The sequence below is a fragment of the Strongylocentrotus purpuratus genome, unplaced genomic scaffold (assembly GCF_000002235.5).
Source record: "Strongylocentrotus purpuratus isolate Spur 01 unplaced genomic scaffold, Spur_5.0 spur5_scaffold_17, whole genome shotgun sequence".
NCBI classification, from domain to species: Eukaryota; Metazoa; Echinodermata; class Echinoidea; order Camarodonta; family Strongylocentrotidae; genus Strongylocentrotus; species Strongylocentrotus purpuratus.
Genome location: NW_022145602.1, coordinates 28096833 through 28120998, shown reverse-complemented (window position 1 = coordinate 28120998; position 24166 = coordinate 28096833). Strand labels below are relative to the sequence as shown.

General features: G+C 38.1%; 1 protein-coding gene across 1 annotated transcript; it reads left to right on the top strand.

Moving 5' to 3' along the window:
• The first annotated feature begins 4491 nt into the window (after positions 1 to 4491).
• LOC105440358 (muscarinic acetylcholine receptor M3-like) lies at positions 4492 to 19378 on the top strand. The gene is made up of 2 exons (XM_030988346.1): positions 4492 to 4546; positions 18069 to 19378. The coding sequence occupies exons 1-2, from the start codon at positions 4492 to 4494 to the stop codon at positions 19376 to 19378; spliced, it is 1365 nt and encodes a 454-aa protein (XP_030844206.1).
• Positions 19379 to 24166: the final 4788 nt, after the last annotated feature.

Sequence of the window (24166 nt, the reverse complement as noted above, 5' to 3'; positions counted from 1 at the left end):
GAATAAGTAGCTGTAGTCTCCTACACTCCATCTTCAAGATGACCTCAATATCATTGACAATTTCGAAAGAATCCGACATTCCAATAAAATCCAGGAATTTATAAAGCAGTAAAGCACCAATATCTGGTTGCCTAATCAAAGGCGCTGACAAAATATTGATGTTTTTTTTTTAATTCAAGGTTTATCATTTCTCCTTCCAAATGTATCATTAATCATGTATCAAAGATCAAACGGCATTTCGTAGAAAGATAAAGCAAATAAAGAAAATGCGCAACAGAAATGGTTATAGTGACAAGCTGTAAGAAAGGGAGTGTATCATGACGAGACTATGTGTCTTTCCCGTGGCCCTACTCGGGGCCAATCGGGTATAATACGACTAAGGACGACGCGACCGCAGCATTCACGTGCGTGCAACATACGCGAAACCGACGCGTGAGGAGAACTTCGGTCTGTTTCGCGAACGCTAGCGCGCGCAGACCCAGTTTAGAGCGCATTGACCCAGTTAATCAAGTCTATTCGTTTACGTGCAGTTGTAAAAAAAGAAAACGTAGATGGCGTTAACCAGTATTTCCCATGATACACTACCTTTAACTATTCAATGCCGGTGATTTATCAGAGTATATTGCGGTTCTTCGAAGTATTTTTTATTCCAATGATGATTTCTAAATATGAACACACTCTTTCATTCATTTCATTTCATTTGTTCATTTATTTCCATATCCATAAAAACAAAAGATCATTACAACAATATACATTATATAAAAAATTACATGCAATCATAACAGTTAAACAGTATCAAAGATACCAAATTTACTAGTCGGAAACTTTTTTCACATTCTCCCAGTCCCTCAATTTTAGAAACATCGATTTGATCGACTCTAAACGAAGGTGGGGTACAAAATCTGAACAACTCATAACTGTCTTATTTGTGACAGAGAATCAAACTGTGTGAACTCTTTTTCCACATTCTCCCAGTCCCTCAATTTTAGAAACATCGATTTGAGTACATATACTGTAAATAGGCTATGTTATGGATAGCATGTTTTAGTTATAATTGTCATTGTTATTATCTAATTGTTGTATTTATTGCAATAAATATTATTTGTATTGTTATCATTATCATAATTGTATCTGTGTGTGCACAATACAGTATTTTTCTAAAATCATGTTCTTGTATTGAATTCGATCATCGCGCAATTATCACCGTGGAAACACTCTCTTGGTCAGGGACTGGTTATTACAACAACAACAATTCTGAAAGCATATCCAATAACAAATTTCCATAGTGATGATAGCTCGATGTGCTATAATAAAAAAACATTTTTAAATTGAATTGAATAAGGCATCGTAAAAGGCGTCCACTTAAATCTAAGACATATTTGAAACTCCCAATTGTGTATTATTTAACGTAGCATATTGCAATCGAGGTGATGCAACGCCCTAGAGGGCCGAAAGACATCTCTAGGCCGGGTGCGGCAAGAAAAGTTATATATAAAGATAAACTTGAGTTCTGGTTGAAAAAAAGAAAATCAATTTTCACAGAATCAAACGAAACTTACACTTTAAGTTAAAGATTACATATAAATCTCAATTGCTAAACAATTTTTGGTAGAAAATGTGTAATGGCTAAGTAATGAGCATAGGAAGATAAGAAAATTGAAGGTGTCGGGCCCTGAGACCAATTGTGTAGTCCCATTTACATCTTTCTGTGTACAATGCTTGTGACTTTACCAAGACTGGGCCAAATTTATTATGATGTTCATGACTCCAGAACCTTGCAGTACACACCAATACTTACAATGGTAACAACGTGTCTTTTATCCTCAATCGTTTTGCCTGCTCGCAACATTAGTAAACAGAATGGTTTCAGGCAGCCTAGAGCCTGAATACCTGCATATCCGGGCGAGGAAGTGCATGGATTTCCTATTTGACAGCGAGACAATAATATCTTAAAGGTACTATGTCCCATTTGCAGGCCCAACAAATAAAAAGGTTAAGTTCCAACTGCATTTGAAAGATAATACAGATTTATAACTTCCCGAAAAAGGGGGTTGAAAATGTCTTTAAGTGGGAAAACAACAACTATTAGTTGTCAAATCGACTTAAGTGCTACCAAGTCAGTAAGTTATAGTCTGATTTCCAGACCATTGTACCAAATGGTCGTACGTTTTGTGCTGCGCAAAGATTCAATCAGTTTAATTTTGGCCATTACTAGAAGTGGGTTAATGATGTAGACAAATTCTCATGTACCCTTTACAGCTCATTTTATGTATGTTCTTACCAAAGAAGAAAAAAGCTAGTCAGTCACTCAATAGTGTCTGACAGTAAAGTCTAGCAAGTAAACGGATTTCCTTGCATATTTGAATATTAGAACACTGCTAACGTTTACATTTCACAGATAGGTCATACATGACATATTCATAACTCCTGAAAAGTCCTACACAATTTGATTTCGGCTGCAAAAGGGACATAGTATCTTTAATATACATGACGCCAGAATATATTTCATATTCTTATAAATCGAAATTACATTTCTACTATGCTCATTCGTTTCACGTGCTCGCAACAATTATAGACAGGAAGTTGTGGGTAACAAGATGCTCGAATATCATCCTATGCCATATGCAGTTTGTATTCATGTATTCGACAGGGACGTGCCCCACTAGTAGATTGGTATCTTATTTGCCGTGTTATGATTATAAAACCATTTGTTACATTCAAAATGGCTTTTTGTGTGCTCGATTTCAGAACGTGGCCATATGTGTTGAATTGACACAACTAGTGACAGAGTGATGGAAAATTGATATTCTGTTATTAACTTTAGATTTGGGTGACGGAAAACTTTTAATTTCGGAAAATGGTGCCATGACTTAAAGAAAATGTTGAAAAATGCTAATTGAGCCCATATGATATCAATAGTCGCTTAAAGGTATTACAAAGTTTTGATATGGGGTCATGCATTTGGTTCAAATGAACATATTGGAAACATATGCGATCCTTCAATATTAAGTGATCGTTGTCGCGATTGAAATCAGGTCGGCTAAAGTGATGAAATTGTAAATAATACACTCTTTTCGTTGCATAACTCCCTCTCAATGTCAATATATTAATGTAGCTATAAAACAAACAACTTCGTGTTCTGAGATTTCCATGGTCGCAGTTACCATTGTATGGCCGGGAGCACCAGTAAATTTTGATATTCAATTTTTCTCAAAAGCCGAAATGTTTTAGGGGCTACATTTTCTAGTGCTTATAATACATCCACAGGGGCACCCAAATATTTCAAAATGGTAAAGAATCGCTATTTAGCCAATTATCAAAATTTCCCGAAACTTTGTAATACTGAAAATTGCACATTCACCTTGCTTATGCTTCGGTATCCCAACCATTTCATCTTTGGAATTCTTGGAAGTAGGTAAAACTATTTCTTTAATGCAATCAAGCAACACTAACTGAATGGAAGATATTTTGTACGATACCTTTTTAGCTTTGCTTTTTATTAGGATTCGTAATATTTTGCTATCAAATATATATTTTTGGTCTTCTTGTAAAAGCTTTTAAATAACTCGATCAATAACTCAATTTGTAACATGTTTCTTATTTCCTTTTGTGTGATTATGATTTACAAAGATTGTTGTATATTGTAATATTTTTATCATGTTAAATATGAAAAACAATAAACTGAAACTGAAGGGCGCAAGTTAACTACGTAAGATATAAAAAAAACAATTGGATTGGAATACATTATAAATTCATTTATTACAAAAGGGTATTTTTATATTTGTTAAATTCACGTTTTAAGAAACCTTAACTGAAACTAAACCGCTATGTATACCTCAAAATAGGCACCGTTGAAAAAAATGATATGTATTATTTATATAGTGGCGGTGTAGAGAAATATATTCCTTTGTTGAGAGCCATGGGGTGTATTAAACCCTGTGTAGAATTACACGATGTATCCCTATCATTGGCTCGATATGGCTCTTCCCGAACCATGGTCTTTTGATGGATTGCATGTCTAGTATACAATTTTCTAATTTCTTATACTTTAAAAGGGTCTTTGTATACCTTTTTTACAATATTATTCATAGCGACGGTAGAAACATGACCTATATTTCCGGACGTAATTGCAACATTGCACTAAAAAAAAGCGAGCTTTCGGAAACTTATGAACCTAATGCTTATGAGTATGTGATGTTACAAGGCACGGTTGTCCACTGTCGCCTTCATTATCACGGATGTGTTGAAACATAACATTTGCACAGTGATACGGAAAAGGGGGCATAGGGCATGTGCCCCTTTCCCTCCCACGTTTGGCAAAAGAGAGTACATTTATAAAGAAAAAAAGATGGGAAGGGAAGAGGAAGAGTAAGATGAAGGAAAGAAATTGAGAAGAAGATCAAGAAAAAGTACAAGAAGAAGCAGATGACAAAGAAGAAGAAGATGATGATGATAATAATGATGAAGATAGTAATGAAGACGAAGTAGAAGATGCAGAAGAAGAAGAAGAAGAAGAAGAAGAAGAAGATCGAGGAGGCGGACACAGGTAAAGAAGCAGACCCCTTACAGACCCTTTCAATATTCGGAAGCACTAGTGCCTTGTGAACTAATATTAATACCCGTAACGACCCCCCCCCCCCCCCCCCCGTCACTTGGACTTATACTACACTAATGCATTTTCATTAATGTGTACCTTCCATGATTTCTAAGAAAGCGATCGAGGAAACGTAAATTTGTTCCAATATTAACACCTAAAAGTCAAATTAAGTACGTTTTTAAAATGGTGACAGATGAAATTATCACGCCTAACTTCATAACGTCTTTATTTATTTGCACTCGTTATGGCGGTTCAGAGACACAGAGACTCCCAAATCGTCAGGAAATTAGACTAGAGGCGTGTGTGAGAGAAACGTGAAGGAAATTAGACAGGATGCAAATTTGTTTATCTCATCATGAGATATATTGTAGCAATCCTCATTATCCTTAAAGGCAATCGCCTATATCATTTTTATCGGATTAGATATCGTAGCAACTAAACAGTAGTTTAGAATGGTAAAAAAAAATGTGGGAAATGAAGTATAGACAAAATGTAGAGAAAGATATTGTCTTTTCAATCAATCGAGAATGGAAAATAAAACTTTATAAACGTATCCTTTATTGCACGATTAGTAGGTGTATGCATATTAATAATGAACCCTCAGGATGAAATGCACCATTTAATTAATAAGACCAATATTCAGTTAAAAGTTTTTAAATGTCAATATATTTTCCCTCTTTATATCACATTTAACGGAAATTAAAATGAAAAACAAAATAACTGGACTGTACCGCTTATGAAATGTTTCCAAACATATTAACAAAATAGTCGGCATGTACCATACACTTCAAACAATGTGGCAGTATTGTAACAATCTCCCTGCGCAACAATGTATTTGTCATGGGATGAATATGTAAAATGCTTTAAATGCATTCAACTGTTTCTAGTGCAAACAAATTATCTATACCAGCATTAAAGCGGTTGTCATGAAGCTGATAAGGACCAAAAAGTGGTAATTTTGCACACATAAAATTGTGTTGCACAAAGTCATCATTTTCCTCTCTTGCTGATTTTTTTTATAATTTCAAAAGTGCATAATTATGTGGCAACTCGCCACCGTTCAGAGAGGCGAAGGAATAAACCGAGATGTTAATCGAAAGTGATTGAAAGGCGTAAAATACTTACCTACAGAAGTTCTCTCAATAAATGTTGGTATTCTGTTCATGGGTTGTGTATCTTCCACAATTTGAGTTGATTAGTTTGGCAGTGAATTGACGAAGGTTAAGAAAGCCCGAAAAATGTTTCTACTCTCTCATTGCAACGGAACACAACTACATTCATATGTGAGCCGTCGTCGTGTCATGATAAGAAATGTAAAGATCCTTTACGCCAAAGCTGCATTTCCCGTGAAGGTCGACCTTTCTTTCTTTTACCAAAATCACCTTTATGCGGTAAGAACTGACATTGCTTTTTGCCAACGAATTACAAATGAAAAAGACACAGGGCATTTTCTCTGGTACAGCAGAGAATTGCAGCATTGTACAGTCTGGTCACGTGATTAATCGAATTATGTGGAAAAACGCCGGCGTCCTCCGCTGATGTAATAGTTTTTCTCTCTTATCGGCCCAGGTGTCTATTGTTTAACTGACAAACCAACAGCCATTCGTGAGTGCGTGATGATTCCGCAGACCTAACTTGCTCCGTTGATTAATTACGGCTGGTTCTCACCTTGGTTGTGCTGCAGACTGTTCCAATGTATCAGGACACTAGTACTACAATTAAAGGTAAAGACCAGTATTGGAAACGCCCCAATTTAAAAAAAAATGAAAGGGAAGCTCATATTACCAATCATGTGAAAGAATATGTTTTGACTTATACATGATGATTTTGCTGGAAAACCGCCTACTAATTGATATATTTGGTAAATTAGTTTATCTATTGGTGTGTGAGAGATAAACGCACGTGTGCGTAGTCACATATACATCTTTCTGTGTACAGTGCTTGTAACTTTACGAAGACGAGGCCAAATTTCTTATCATTTTGATGATTCCAGAACCTTGCAGTACATACCAATACTTATATGCTAGATGATCAACCTTTTCTGATCGATTCCACAACGTTTCTTTTACAATGCAATCGCATGACCATAACTGGTGTTTATCTTTCATTCCTTGTCCAGACACTTTCTTGATATCATCAGTCCATATATTGGTGGACGACCTCTACCCCTTCTCAACACCTTCTCAACACCTTCATTTAAAAGAATCGTCAGGAATATCAAGCCTGACACAACTGAGCCCTATAGAAGAACCTAAATCATTATTGTTCTAATTATCATAAGTACAATTATTGTAAACAAATTATTAATGTCAATAGTAGTATTGCTATTATCAGTATTATTTGTATTATTATCATCTTCTTCATTATTATCACCATTACCATAATCATTAGTAGTATTATTATATTATCATTATTATTGCTCCTGATATTACAAATACTACTACAACTACTTCAAATGTATCAAATTTATTAAGAGAATTACCACAAAAATTGCATTCGTGGCCCAGGAAAATGGATTTGTCAAATCATGGCATAAGATATAAACATAAAACACAGACAGCTGAACAGATATGAAACATAATTTAATCAGAAAAATAATAAAAATGAGAGAATTAGAAATAAGAAGTATTGACTAAATGGAAATAAATTAAATATAAGTGTTGTTTTTATTATATAAGAATGATGTGTTAGGCAAAGTGGAGTATATTGATATGTTGTTTCTTGTTTTGTTCCCTCTCTCTTCTCTCTCTCTCTTCTCTCTCTCTCTTCTCTCTCTCTCTCTCCCCCCTCTCTCTCTCTCTCTCTCTCTCTTTTTTCATTTTCAGATAATTGGCAATAGCCCTTCGATGCGTATTGCTGCTGATCGACCTTTGACGTTTGCGGATTGCAGAGAACCAATAATTAAATAGCACACGTTCTCATGATTACGTCAGGATGCTATCATTACTTATCTTAATGCGATTGATTAATCTGATTTCTAAGTAGCTCTTTGATATGGCAACTTCGCCATTTATGCGTAGAGGTTTAAAAAAGTAGATTTGTAAGATGTGTTCAGCGTTGCAGAAATGTTTAGATGCAGTTATATTTGTAAATTTAATATATTGAATTAACCAATACATGTATATCTAAAAAGGAGACAAACGAGGGGAAATGGCACTAGTAAAAGTTATGTCTTTTTGTGATTCTTTTTTAGTACTATAAAGGGATAGCAATGTGATACTACCATAATTATGATAAGTCCGATTTATTATTGTTTCGAACATTTTTAATTCATGTTTTGTTTATCAATACTGTAAATAAAAATGTATTTGTGGCTGCTCCGTTTATCAACGACTGCTTCACCTATGTCTACACAATGAGTGTCGTCCATTCAGTTTTTTTCAGTATATCGCATTATTAGGTTCTTGTTATCTGTCAAAACAGCTTTTGCGTGCAAATTATGTCGCATTAAAATATAGCACATTTAAATTTATGCTATCCATGGTCCACGAACTTATTTCTCTATTGCTACTAAAGGCCCGGTCACACAGAGGGGACGCATGGAGAACGCACGGCCAGCGCATTGGAAATTTGCAAGTTTGGCCAGTGCGTTGTCGTGCGCCCAACTTTTGTCGTAGCTACAGCGAGCTGACACCAAATGCATAGCGTGTTGCTAGCGCGCTGAGCGTATACAGGGCGCATACAGTGCGCATACAGACCGTACCCAGAGCGCACATGATAACAACTTCCACGAATGCACAGCGTGTTGCTAGCGCGCTGGACGAATGGTCCACGCATGCACCGCGTTCTACGACGCACGGCCAGCGTATTGGAGATCGGAAAAGGCCCTGTGCCTAACTTTTGTCATGATTTTGGAAAAGCTAGCGAGCTGACACAAAATGCACAGCGTGTAGCTAGCGCGCTGTGCGTATACAGGGCGTGTGCTCCGTGTATGTCTGGCGCTGGTCTAGCGCGCTCAACGCACGTCTGGCGTGCCTTTGGCGTGTACATTCATGCGTCGAGCTCCGCGCACACTTTTGAGCATGCTCAAAAAATCCCGACGCACACAGCGAATGACGACGAATGCATAGCGTGGGTCCAGCGCGCTCGACGAACGAGTAACGAATGATGACGCACGCCTAGCGAACGACAACGCACTGGCCAAAAATGCAAATTTTCCATGCGCCGGCCGTGCGTCGCCCATGCGTCCCCTCTGTGTGACCGGGCCTTTACGGAAGTGAGTCCTAGGCCATGACAAAGAATAACAGACAGAGAGTTAATGCCTTTGAAATGTGGTGCTACAGGAGGCTGTAATTGCAGGTGTCATGGAAAGATAAAAAGACAAATGTGTGGGCCCTGGAAAAGATTGGAACAGACTTGACCATCAGAAGGGGAATCATGGAAAGAAAACTAAACTATTTTTGGGCACATTGTTAGGAGATCTGAAGGTGTCGAGAAGCAAATAATGCAAGGAGCAGTCGAAGGAAAAACGGGGTAGAGGTCGTCTACCAATATCTTGGACTGATGATATCAAGAAAGTGTCTGGACAAGGAATGAAAGGTGCAACACAAATGACAGGTGAAAGAGTTACATGGCGTGCTCTCGTGAAGGCCACAGCAGCGCTTTACAGCGCCACCTGAAGTTGATGATGATGATGATGGTCCACGAATTGGCCGAATTCGATATTAATTTCTCAATTCCATATCTGTGTCATTTAAGGCAAATGAGACGTACAGGGACTAATTTAATACGTATCAACAGCTTGATATGTAGGCCTACCGACACACCGAAATCAATAATATCGCCACCAACGGCAACATTTTTCGACGAGCTGATTGTTATTTGTATGATAAAGTTGTATTTCTTGACTTTGACATTAAACGAGTGAAATCGAGCAAAAGGGAATTCGAGATGCAAATCAAAAAGTATTATAGGAACAGATCAAAAGAGGAGGAGCAAAGATAAACAAAAAGTTCGAGCAATATCATATTTATCACGCTCGTGATCATTCAATGGGGATACTTGTTTTGAGATGGGTTCCCTAATGGTGCACAATTTAATAAAGGAATAATAGAACAATAATAAAACTAAAGGTCCATTCAGACATGACACGCCAAACCGCGGCGGTTTTTGTATGATGAAATAAATTGTAATAGGCTTCACAATTCTGTATCTTACAATACATAAATCATTTGTACCTTTAAAGATATCGGGGGAGCGGCAGCAGTACACCGCGCGATATTTGTACAAGTATTAATGACACAACTTTCGTTATAATTATAATATAAACGAATTATTGTCTGTAAAATTAACTTTTGATATGCCCTTTGCATTATAAAAATATTCAAAAATATATGAGGGAAAGTGGACAAGTGTGAACGTAATGAACATTAGCCAATCAAATATGGTCTCGTGCGAGGAGAAAGTTTACCTCCGATATACTCCTTCTCAATCATTGTCCAGTGCTTTTACCTTTACTTTATACTTCTCTTCGTGTTCTCAACATATCCATTTCATCCTGCAAATACAGTCATTTCTAGTCAGTTCTATGTACCGCTTCAATTTATAAGGTGCAAACTCTTTTACTGAATATAGAGCAAGCTGAATAGTCCTCCCCCGACAAAATGGATATACTATTTCTCAAACAAGTCTTCCTTTATTCCTTAGTCAAACGTCAATATTGTCATACTCATGGTCTAGTTCTAAAATAGCATCCATCACTCAAAGTGTTGACTTGAAGGAAAACGCGTAAAACATGTGATCATAAATCTTAAGAGGAAAACCGATGATGATTACGAATGATTGCTGTTTCGGAAGAACTATTCAAAGGGCATACACGTGATTGCACTTCTTATCCAATCAGCAAAGATGTTTCCAAGGCTCTTTAGAATTTTTCTTCACTTGAGATTGATATGAAATTGTCGTCCTACCATCTTTTTTTATCGCTCGTGCCGTCGCCAGAATTCAATTTGATGTATCTAGTTAATTAACTGGAGGATAGCAAAAGGTGAAGTGATAGACGTAGGAAAAATTATATTAGACTACGTACAACAGGGATAGAGAGTAGTATTGATCTAGCTGCGTTATCGATCACTGACTTGCTTGAGGGTTAAAGTTGCTTTTTGAAATCCGCATTGTACAGTCAATTATTTCAATTCATGGAAGCGGAAAACAATATTGATTTGCAATGCAATCTCTGCCTAGCTTCTGCAAAAGAGCATCCTTATATTTCTCGTTAAAACAACATTTCTTTTGACAATGGGATCTAACATCTTATGAGGAAAACATCGTTTTAACAACCACGGATCGTCTCTCACCATAAGTCTGTCAAAATGTCGAACCCATCTGATTGTAACGACTCATATGAGGATGCATCGTATAGCGGTTATGTCTATGAATACCCGTTTTCAACAACTTGGTTGGCATTAGTTCCTTTAGTCATGACTACAATTTTGCTCACCACTGTTATCGGGAATCTCTTCGTGGTAATTGCGTACATTCGCGATCCACAAATAAGAATGACCGTTGCTAATATATACATACTCAACTTGGCGATTTCGGATTTTTTAGTTGGGTCCGTCATAATGACCATAAACTTGGTGTGGACAGTCATGGACTATTGGCCATTTGGGGAAGTCTTCTGCAAACTGTGGAGCACTCTAGACCATACATTGAGTATGGTATCTATCATGACGATGCTGCTGATTGGTTGGGACCGCTTCTGTCTGGTGAGCAAAGGCATGAAATACATCAGGGACCATACACGTAAACGAGCGACCATCATTCTCCTTACCCTATGGATTGCGTTTCTAGCCATATACAGCACCATGGCGTTCACGTGGAGTACCATAACAAAAGAACACAAAGTAAACTTCGATGAAGAGTGTGAAATGGAGTTCCTCACAAGCCTGTCTGCTACTGTTGTAGTCAACTTCTTAGAGTTCATTATACCCTTTGCCGCACTGGTGATGATCAACGTAGCTGTGTTTGTTGATATCAGACGTCGTTCGAGAGGAATGGTCGGAAAGATAAATCCGGAGAATCTATCGTACGACGCATCTACGGCGCGGATTCAGAATACAGGAATGCGGCGTGTATCTAATAGTGGCCTTCATCAATGCGGACCTAGAGGGACCCCGCGTGATAAATCAACACCATGTTCCCTGCAGGCCTCACAGCGTGAAGCTTCTTTGGTTATAGGAATGCCGCGCAGGCATGCCAAACGCGCTTTGAGAGCAGTTCATGCAGATGCCGATCTTACGACCCAGGATAGAAATTATGACACGGAAATGAATCGTTTGCCTACTAGAAAAGCGGGGAAAACCTTATTCCGCCATCGCAGAGCTGCCCTTGTTCTCACTATACTTGTTGGCTGCTTTACGTCGTGCTACCTTCCCTATAATATAACAAGCGTCGTGTATTCCATCTGCGGTTTTGATTGCGTGGCTAAACCTGCGTGGGAAACTGTTAGCAATCTACTTTGGATCAACTCTGCTTTAAATCCCTTCATCTACGCTGCCACAAACGTCCATTTCAGGAGAAACTTTCGTCACTTCTTGTGCCTGGATAGATGGACACTCGATTTCAAACGATGTAGAAGAACAAATTGAGTGCAAGCAGTCGAAACACTTGGTAATGCTTAGAAATTACTTTTTTTGACGATCAAAAGGGATGCAAAGTCCTTGTGTAATGGAACATCAGAATTTACAAGACCAACATCTTTCTAGTGGGTTAACGAGACAGATAGATGCACTTTACCGGCAGCCCACGATTGTTTGTTTTTTTAAATATATTCAGATATTCAGTTTTGTCGGACTTGTGCACTATCAGTCTCATGGGGCGTGTTCACACCGCAAGGGGGGGGGGGGACCGTGGGTGGACCGTGGATCGCGCTATCGTAGCGCGACACACGGTCCGCCCATTGACATTCGCCGGATCCACACCACGGTGAGACAGCGCGGTCTTTCGTAGCACCCCCTTTTTTTTAGAGGTCCTGTTGCCATGACGCGTGAGGTCATGAGGTCAGAGCGGTCAAAAATTTCGCGCGCTATTACGAACCCGGAGTGTAGAGTTTTACCGATTTAGATTCAGATCGCACCAAAATAGAATGAGTATAAAATTCCCCACGTGTAGAACCAGGAAGCTCTAATGAATTGAGATACCGTCTCGAAAGAATTTCCCGAGGGAAAAATATTCAAGATTAACCTGGCCTAACAAAAAGAGATGTAACCCTTTCCAGCCATCATTACCATCAACAGATGCCCATATGAATGCACAGTCCCTCTCTGGCATTCCAAATAGTACGAAATGTTACGCAACGCCATCTGCTTCCCTAAGTTCTCTATTCACTCTTTTGCAAAAATATGCAAGCATCGAGCTTTGAAGCCATGCGTGGCAACGAAAAATTAAGTCATGTTCAGTGAAGATGTATTTAGCTATAACATATTAAATACAGAATTCACAACATATGACCAATGCAACTTTCTATTAGTCATCAAATGCTTTTTCCGTTCTCGGGTAGCTCTACAGAAGACATGGCCATTTCAACCAGGGAAATCGACCAAGGAAATAATGAGTTAGAGCGAATGACAGGTTTTCATCACAATGATTTTCTCATCTAATGATTGACATTTTTCGAAAATTTCCGAAATGTGTACATAGCTAAGAAGGTAGTTCAAAGGTTTATCTTCATTAAGAAATGAATGAAATTGTGTTATATGTTTGCGCATTTATTGATTTAGGGCTATAAGTTGTCAAGTTATCACCACTATTCATCCCAAGTACGGGCCGGCAAAGCAAAAGCCGCCGTGCTCGCTGGGCTGGGCTGTGTTTTGAAAGGGAGGACTTAGGGCTACTAGGGAACTGTACGGTTTCGGAGGGAGATTAAGGGGATTACGGTAGGGGAAACAAAAGACGCGCGGTGCCACCGATGACTTCAAAGGGGCCTCATAGAGGCTGTTCACACCGGCAGAGATAGCGCGGTCTAGCGCGCGCTAGACCGCGCTATCTCTGCGGTGTGGAAGGTACAACGTCGTTTCGGTCCGCCCAACAGCGAGCCACGGCGAGCCAACACTGGAGCACCTCTTGGGGGTGGTCCACGAGGGATAGCGCGGTCTAGCGCGCGCTAGACCGCGCTATATCTACCGGTGTGAACCCGAGCTACGATAGCACGCCGGATTTCATCGTTCTACACGCGGGGAATTTTATACTCATTCTATTTTGGTGCGATCTGAATCTGAATCGGTACAATAGGCCATTTTCGTAATGTAACCAAATTTAATGCATAAGTGTTTGTGAGGTGCCTCAATACAAATTATTTCATTCACCTGATAGGAACAATAGTATTTCAATAGTCAGAATGCAACTGCATATATTAAGTGTTGCTATATAGGTAGGTCAAGCCATAATGCTTGTCCAACCTGACAACAACTAATGTATGCAGTTTGGATTCTGTCTATTGAAATACTATTATTCTTATCAGGTGAATGAAATAATTTGTATTGAGGCACTTTACAAAGACGTATGCATTAAATTTGGTTACATTACGAAAATGGCCTATTCAGAACGTCACGCGTCATGACAACAGGACCTCTCAAAAAACTTGGGTGCAGTTAGACCGCGCTATCTCACTGCGGTGTGGATCCGGCGAATGCCAATGGGCGGACCGTGGGTCGCGCTACGATAGCGCGATCCATGGTCCGCCCACGGTCCCCCCTTGCGGTGTGAACACGCCCTTGGACGGGATCTCCATTAATTACAGCTTCTTGGTAGAACGATGATTTTCAGCATGCTATCGTGGCTCGGGTTCACACCGGCAGAGATAGCGCGGTCTAGCGCGCACTAGACCGCGCTATCTTTCATGGACCACCCCCAAGAGGTGCTCCAGTGTTGGCTCGCCGTGGCTCGCTGTTGGGCGGACCGAAACGACGTTGTACCTTCCACACCGCAGAGATAGCGCGGTCTAGCGCGCTAGACCGCGCTATCTGTGCCGGTGTGAACAGCCCCATGGACTGTCGGTCTACTGGAATGTTGTTCTCATGGATTGACGGTCTCCTTTTTAGTCAGACTAAGGGATGTCCAAACAAGAAAGCGTACTCAGTAGAGCTGTGACGTAATAATGGTTGGCTAAATTTGCCTTGACAATCGGGATTGAAAGCATCTTAGATGTCATTTCATGTGATTTAATTTGATCAAATAATCAGTATGATATTTTTACATTTACCTAAATATGGTTCTTTGTTTTAATGAGATTAATAATCAACGCTGAGGTCGATGATTCGTTACTTTTATTCATTGAATAGTCGTTGATAAACATACATCTTCAAGTAGATTTTGAATAGTAATCAACAATGGAACATGTTGATTGATGTTTACCTGTTTGGGTTAGTTAAGATCTTTTCAGCAATAAATATTTACTTGAAATAAAAACAATATTCAAATTTATAAAGCGATTACAAATAATATTTCTAAACGCTGTACTATTTTCATCCCGGCATTAGCCGAGTGGGCCCGGATAAGACGCTCTGGCATTCATGACATTTCTTCCTACCGGATACCCATTTACATCACTGGGGTGGAGAGTGGCAAGAGCAGATTAATTGTTACCAAAATACATTAGTGCCGCGGTGGGACTCAAACTTCATGGGAGACTAAGCATGCCTAAGGGTTGGGTTATATTTTGACCCTCTTTTTATCGAGTTTACGCTTGAAAATATAGACCAGTGACGGATAGGGAGAGGGAGACACCTTGTCGCGTGCCCCCGCTTCCCCGAAAAATAACGATAAAGAGGGGTGTTTTGGGGGCATCTGAAACAATTTAACTTTTGCCCCCCCCCCCACCCCGACCATATCAATCTTGGATTCGCCACAGATAGATACATACTTCAAAATAAACATTTGATACCATTTACAATCTGAATATTCTATTCACTTGACTATTATTAATACATTAACCAAGGCTACCATATTCGCACTAAAAAAACCGAGCCCTCAAGAGTACCGTTGTAAATACTGAAATTGTAGACAGGTGTGGGCAAATATATCGCATCATATTTGTTTCGGGTTAGCTTTCCAATTGAAAGCTCCAACACACACTGTAGATGATAATGTTTTTTACTGATGGACATGTTTGATCACAGCCATGCGCTATGATTAGAAATCGCATTTGATTAACCCGTTGGCTACTGAATTAACTAATTCCTTTAGACTTAACACAGGGACCACCAGGTTCCAGTAAGCAATGACTTAAGTAGTGCATAGTGGCGTTTCGTAAACCGTCATTTGTTCACATTTCAGCGCTCTGCCCCACTTTGCAAGTTTATGTTTACAGAAACATTTTCCATTGTGTCAACAACATAAAAATGTCAGATTTCATGAGCATTTCATGAGCAAATAGTGCTCTGCCTGTCTGTAAATGTTCGTCTTGGCACTAACAAAACTCGAACTTAAACAAACAGGCAGTCGGGTATAAAACAATTTCCAGATCTCTTTATCATGTTTATAATAAGAAAACACCAGACAAATGGATATTAATAAATATTATGATTATAGTGAGCTCATGTATAGCTCTCATTGTCTGTCTCATGGCATTCTACTATTAATACCCTTGCTTTAGCATGGCTGTCATTATGGCGCTCTAGCATTTCTAGGAATTAAATCCTGCCAGGTACTCATTTACCTCAGACGGATCGAGTGTTGCAAATGTATATTAATGCCTTAATTAATAATAATAATATAGTATTTAATATAAGTATTTGTAATGCGCCAACTCCACATGGCTAATGTGTTCGAGGCGCACAGAGAAGAAAAATTATAAAGACACAAAAATACACACAAAAATGAACAACAACAATGTGAAAGTAAATCTAAATCTAAATCTACTGGAAAGCCGCCTCGAGGCTCGAACCACGAACCTTATGATGCATAGTACAGCGACTTATCCACTAGACCACGACATCTCTAGATTACAGATTTTAAGAAATGTTCTTCAAGTTGGCTTGGTAAACATATGATATTTCTCCCAAATGTCGTTAAACATGACGCGTACCCGTTTATGCGCCAATTTCGACATGTTCACGAATATAAATTAGCTTTAAAATGAGTAAACCAAATCTTCATACGTAATCAAGAATGTTTTCAAGAGTCTTGAATTAGATGGGAATACGTTCATGACGTTGGTGATTTTGGTGTGTTAGTTTTTTTTTCTTTCTGTTTTTCTTATATTTCATTTAATATGTTCCTCTTTGAAATATTAACAATTTGATGAAAAGCTGTACAAAAAGAAAGATTTGAGTTCTGGTATAATGATATAGCATTGCTTTTGTTCTGTCTAGTTGTTGGTTTTTTGGTATTATTGTTGTTGTTTTTCTTTTTCTTTCTCAAATTGAGATCTAGCTTCTACACCATTTTTAAAACATACATTCTTGTCAAATATTGAGCAAGCAATACAAAATTAATAAAACAGCCATGCAAGGAAAAGGGAATAGAAATATTTTAGAAAGAAAAAAGAAAAGTTAAAATATCATTGAAAAGTTGTGAGGGCAACGTATTATGTTATTTGTTCTAATTATCAGTTGTAGTGGATTTTTCTTGGGTTGATTCCTTTAAACAAAAACCCAGGAAGTTACTCAACGATGGACGCACCAATATTACAATAATAAGGAAGTGAAACTGCAAGGTATCACGTACATGTTGTGAGATACAGTGGTGTGTGTATTTGGTATAAACGACACGTTTGCCAAAAGGATTAGCCCCGCGAATAAAGAGATTAAATATTCATAAACCTTTTATGTAACTCACAAACACTGATCTGCAATAAGAAAATGCTACTCAAAATTGTCAAATTTCCTTTTAACTGTTGAATGTAAACAGAACATAATTATGTTTGACAAGAGACCTTGATAATGTTTGTTCTTCAAATGCCATTTGAAGTTTATAGTGAGAAACTAATTGCAAGCTAGACGACTTTGAAGGGTGATTTTTTGCAATTAAGGGAGTATGTGGTGGCCATGCCATGACCGGCATGTGACATACGGACGCAAAAGAGCAAAGAACTCCGTGTATCGGGAAGCAAGGAAGGTTAAATTTTTTGTCATGCAATCAATATTTCTGCGCGGTCCGCACTTACTGAACATGGGCTAGCATTTCATCCGTCAATTTCAGGGTAAATTTTCTCCACTCCTGGTTGGACAATATTTTCATTTCCAGCTTAAAGTGACGCGGCTGCTTCACTAATGCTTCACTAATGCCCTCGTTTCTGTTCATTCGGATAAGATTGAAGCTTTATAACCCAAGTCACCTGTATTCCACAACCATTGCAGACGAACTACCTGCTGAGAAACCATAGTTTATACTAATCAATCTTACGTCCAACGGAAGACCTTGAGACGAAATCATTGCTCTTGATTTTCGACCAACATCCAAAACTCTCGAACTCTTGCACTTTTTCTTAGCCTCTGCCGTAATTCTCTGACAAACATGTGGTATTCTCCAGGTTCAGTTATTCTCATTGGAATCATCGCAGTCACCGTCATCGGAAACGTTTTCGTCGTAGTCGCTTTCTTCCGTGATGCCCGCATTCGATCCACGGCGGCCAACTTCTTCATCCTGAACCTAGCTATCACAGACCTTTCTGTAGGTACTGTAGTCATGACCATGAATCTTGCTGATATCATCAAAGACCACTGGCCATTCGGAGAGACCTTCTGCAAGCTTTGGTCCACCTTTGAATTCACGCTAACTCTGATGTCCACCATCACTATGCTCCTGATCAGCTGGGACCGTTACTGTCTCCTGACGATGGGTATTGGTTACAAGACCTACCAGACGCAAAAGCGCATCGGAGCAGTACTTTCTTTTTTTTGGATGGCTTGCCTGGTCTTCTACGGAACCCTAGCATTTGGCTGGAAAGGTCTGTTCGGAAAGGGAAAGAGCACCATTGACTATTCGACGCAGTGTGAGATGGAATTTTTGACCAATGTCAATGCAACTGTCGTGGTCAATGTCATAGAATTCGTGATTCCATTCACACTCCTTCTAATTCTTAACGTACTCGTTTACATCAGAATAAGACGGAGATCTGTTGGAGTTATTGGAGATAGTCAAAACAACCGCCAAACTGTAAAACCTCGAAATAGTGACATAACAATACCCGTTTGTGTACCTGAAACTGAAGGAAATAGATCTGTTCGCGAGGGTGTAAAGATCTGCTTCTCTATCAGTACAATAGCTGTTTCACCAAAGCATAGTTCTTCTAAGGAACCATATGGAGACAATGGAGGCCATCACGAGGATACATCAGCTCGACACGTCTTGAAAGACTCAAAGAGTCGCCTTTTCAGAAGTATGCAGTCCTCGGTTATAAATGGTAATGTTGGGGTCAGAACTTCTTCCCTTCACCAGCCAGTCGTAGGCAAAGATCAAACAAATGGTAGATCAGCAGCTACCAAGACAAAAGGAGCCCTCTCCAAACATCGGAAAGCTGCACTAGTTCTCACCATTCTCAGTTGTTGTTATTTCCTTTGTTATACACCGTACAACATATGCAGCATTGTATATGCCATTTGCAAATTTGAATGCGAGAATAAACTCGTCTGGGAAGTTACGTCGTACCTCTTATGGTGTAACTCAGCAATTAACCCTTTCATCTATGCAGCCACCAATGTTCACTTCAGAAGGAACTTCAGAAGGTTCTTGTTTTTGGACAGGTGGAGTTGCGATGTGAATACCTGTAAGGTCAAAGGTCATCGGGGTAACCCTGACACGCCGTTAATCGCTGAAACAGAACATGAAACTCGACAGTAACTTGGGGATGAAAAAGCCTATGCCACACAAGTAATTTTCCTTTGTCACATGTTATTTATCAATGTAGATATAACAAAAGTTTCGAGAATGTTCAGCTGTTACCAGTACAAGATTAACCAATACCAATATCATGGTCCCAATCGGGACCAGAAATGGGTAAATTGCACAATCTTTCTGTCAATTGGTGCCTACTGCATGTGTTATGGAAAATTGCACATGTGGCAAACAAGCTACAGTCCAGTGAGGCGGAGAAAGCAATCGAAACGGTATTAAGCCACACGCACACGAAAAAAACAACGGATGAGGTGCACTTTTGACTTTGGAGCAAAATGGTATTCGGAATTATTTATGATCTATGACGAGATGTCGTGGTCCAGCGGATACGTCACTGGACTGTTGATGACATGGTTCGCGGTTCGAGAGGGGGGATTACTACAATGATAATACTAAAATACGCAAGTTAAGTTTCTAACATTTGCTACGTTGGAGTTACATTTTTTTACCCAATTCAGCCTTATACCAAATAAGGGATATTGTATTTTTGAAGGGAAACGTAGCTTTATTTCTGAAGGAAAGCTGGACAAATCAGAATGGCAAATTGAAAGTAGTTTGAACGAAATCAGAAACGAAAAGTAATGTTGACTGAAGTGTTAATTAAACAGATAGGACATAAGTATTGTCTAGTCGTTATCCACTTTGAGGCGCCGTCGGATAACTGGCTCATCTGCCATCACATTAAAAAAAAAATTACGAGCTTTATTAAGGAGGGGGGGGGGGGGGGGGGAGTAACAAGAACCGGGATAATGTTTCAGTGAATGACATAGTGTCAACGTAATTATCAGAATATAGGTCACATTGAGATTTCCATTTGTGGAGTGAGTACAAGGTATTTGATTTAAAAAAACACTCGTTAGTTTGTAAACAGGTGTGGGCAAATATATCGCATCATATTTGTTTCGGGTTAGCTTTCCGATTGCAAGCTCAAACACTGTAGGGGGTAATATTTTTATTTTTAGTCCAATGTGTTTCATAATTCATCAGTATGCTTTCTGATTTTTTATTTTTTATTTATCGTATTACACTTGTTAGACAAATTTAATATCACATTTATCTTTATTCAGAGAAATACCAAATATCATTTTGGTATACATTCACTTTTTTTATTTATCGTATTACACTTGTTAGACAAATTTAATATCACATTTATCTTTATTCAGAGAAATACCAAATATCATTTGGAACTTGGGAGAACCTAACAGGAGTGTCTTTTGGAGTCTGCTGGTGGCTGGAAACTACTTTTTTATCAACTTTTCTGTGAGACCGTTTTCATGTTTTGGAACCCTTTTTTTGATTGCTGGTCCCATATACCCGTTTTTCTTGTTGGATTTACCCATCTTGGCACTCGCTATTTCTTCTGGTTGGCAGATTGGCTAAGATTATACACAACAATACCAACGGATTCCCCCAGCTATTGTTTGCTGGTCATGACTTGCAGTGACTCATCAATCTGGGACTAATCTGACTCCCATTCCAGCTCTATTCTTCTATTGAACTATACCATCCATCATGGCAGGCTCAACAGGCAATGCTACAACAAGATCACAGACAAAGAACTCCCCCATTGTCAGGGAGGTAATCACGGACTTATTTAAAAGTGAGGCCTTCATTGCCCTGGTAGAGCATTCTGTAGATAAACGAATTCGTTCCATGGAAGAAGTGATTGTCAAACAAGAAGCCCTCATCATGGATCTCCAGTGTTAAAAAATTATCGACCAATATCTTTGTTACCTTGTATATCTAAATTACTAGAAAAATGTGTTTATAATCGATTGTATAGTTTTCTTTCTAAACATAATATACTTACTGATTGTCAATTTGGATTTCGACGTAATCATTCCACAACCCATGCTTTAATTGATTTGCAGGATAAAGTGACTTTAGCAATGGAAAAAAATAATTTTTGTATCGGAATATTTATGGATTTATCAAAAGCATTTGATATAGTTGATCATTCAATTCTCTTGTCCAAATTGAACTTTTATGGTGTACGTGGAAACCCTCTTAATTTTTTTAAAAGTTATTTATGCAATCGACGTCAATTTACTATGTATAATAATAATGCTTCTGATTTTGCAGACATAACACACGGAGTTCCTCAGGGATCTATACTTGGCCCTTTGCTTTTTTTGATATATATTAATGACTTAATTCAATCTTCTCATATCATGCAGTATATTATGTATGCAGATGACACAACTCTTATTTTTTCACAACCTGATTTAAATAATGTAGAGCACGAGGTCAACAAAGAATTAGACAAGGTTTCAACTTGGTTCAAAGCTAATAAATTGATAGTAAATCTTTCTAAAACAAACTTTTGTATATTTCACAATAAGAGTAAAAATGTTTCCAATGTACTAGATAAGGTAACTTTAAATATTGATACTACATCTATATCAAAATTAAATGTTGTAAATTTCCTTGGAGTATCCGTAGATAACAACCTTCGTTGGGATTCCCACATCGATAATGTTATAAGCAAGGTATCAAAATCTATTGGTGTTTTATATAAATTAAAATTTCATGTACCATTTCCCATTTTATTCACTTTGTACAACTCACTTATATTACCTTATCTTACATATTGTATAAGTATTTGGGGAAATTCGTGTCATGGAAAAATTAATACCCTCTTCAAATTACAAAAGAAGGCTCTACGTATTTGTACAGGTAGTGATTATTATGCCCACTCTGCTCCGTTATTTCTTCGTTTAAAAACCCTAAATGTTTTTGATTTGTTCAAATACCATACTGCACTAATTGGTTTTTATTTTTTTCAAAATATACTTCCAAAAAGAATATCCTCCATATTTTCGATCAATAACCAAATTCATACTCACAATACTCGGCTTTGTAACACGTTTCATTTATGGAAAGTAAAAAGTTCATTTTCTAAAAAATCAGTAAGAAATACTTTGCCAAACATATGGAACACTCTTCCTCAAGTCCTCCGCTTTTATAAAAACAGTTCAATATTTAAAACAAAAATGAAACAGACCTTTTATTCTGAGTACCGTTAAATTTACCTTCCAAACCTTTTTGCCCCCCCCCCCCCGCCTCCAATTTTAGATTATTTCATACATATGTTTGTAGTTTTTTGTCTTTATATTGTATTTATTGCTGTATTTTGTGTTATCGCTATATGTTGTGATATCTCGAACTCATATATGCTCAATAATATAAATAATATAAATTATAATATTCGGGGAACTTTTTATACAAAGCCACCATGGGCCTTTCCTATGTTCTCCAATTTCATTTTAAACTATTGTAATAACTGACCATTCCTTGTATGTATTTATACTTGTATGTTTATTTGCATTTGCTGTGTTTTTATGGAAATGAAATAAATAAACGAACTTGAACTTGAACTTGTAAGCTAGGACATTAACTTGATTCTTAAAATAATTGTTATATAGCATTATATACCTCACATTGGTCGAAATTGCAGTCGTGGTTTTAGCCATTCCCGTAAATAAACGAAAAATACTAAACCTATGTAATAGTTCTAGCGTAAATCAGTAAAATCCCGGCAAAATTCCAGTTTATACCGGGAAAATAGTTCAATCTTGCTGAAATACCCATTGGTTCATGTGTTAAAATCTGGTTTGAGCGAGCGCGGATACCAAACATTGTGTGTATGTGAATCGGTCGCTAGCTTATTTTTTAGATTTGTTAAACGAGGCCTATGTCGATCGTACTACTAAATCCGGCCTAGATTCTTCTTAAAGTCTCCAAACCAGGCAAAAATGGCTAAAGAAACTCTTTCTAGATTTCAACTTCTTGATGATGATCAATTGCAAGACTTAATAATTTATAATTGAATTGAAATTGAAATTGAAATTGTTTAATTCTGCTGACAGCAAGAACACCAAAAGGGTAATAGAAAAAGTTAACATCATTCTTCTAAAAAAACTTTACTGATCTCCCTAAAGAGTCACATAGATTGATCGATAAAGATAGGTCTGATAAGATATCAACTTTATCTATCAAGAATAAATCGTATAGTCAAAACAGTGTACCTAAAAGTGTCTTCATTACAATTCTCGCCCATTTTTTTCTTTCAGGTAATGAAAAGAGTGGAATGGATCACCCCTCATACGACATCTATTACAATATACAAACACGAACGGTCACTATTTAATTGCGCTTTCCATCATAATGTTATTTGAGAAATTGATTTTGTGAGTTTACCAAGCCTCTACAGGCGCCCTCTGTGTCAAGATACTTCTCATGAAGAATGACTCAATCAATACATTTTGCAGAAATTGGAGAGACATTACAAATTTTGTTCATAACCTTTCAATGTACCTTTCCATTTGAGTATGAATGCAGCAATACTCTAAGACAGCACACGTATGCACAATTTCCATAACAACAGCAACAACAACGAAAACAATCATTATTATAGAGGGCACAGATGGCGCTGTTGGTAAAGGGCGACCAGAGCCATCTGTATAAAGAGTTTCGCCAACGCGGTTCAGTTGGACACGGCAAATGTTGGTTTGTTTGCCCAATACAAACGCAAATTATATCTGTTATATTAAGAGGAAATGAAAGCGAGTTGGCCAAACTATGTGTTTGGATATAGTGATGGTTGTAATGGGTAACGGCCCAGTAATAGCTAAGAATGATGTTTTGTTACAATTGGGGAACATATCTTGCTGGAGTATATAATTGACCCGACGATAACCCCTCTTATTGGCATAATTATTGCATCCGTCGGCA

Excerpts from the sequence above, each read along its gene's own strand:
- LOC105440358 (XM_030988346.1), top strand. The coding sequence starts at position 4,492 with ATGCAGAAGAAGAAGAAGAAGAAGAAGAAGAAGAAGATCGAGGAGGCG. Across the intron at positions 4,547-18,068 it reads GATCGAGGAGGCGGACACAG|GTTCAGTTATTCTCATTGGA; the intron begins GTAAAGAAGCAG and ends GGTATTCTCCAG.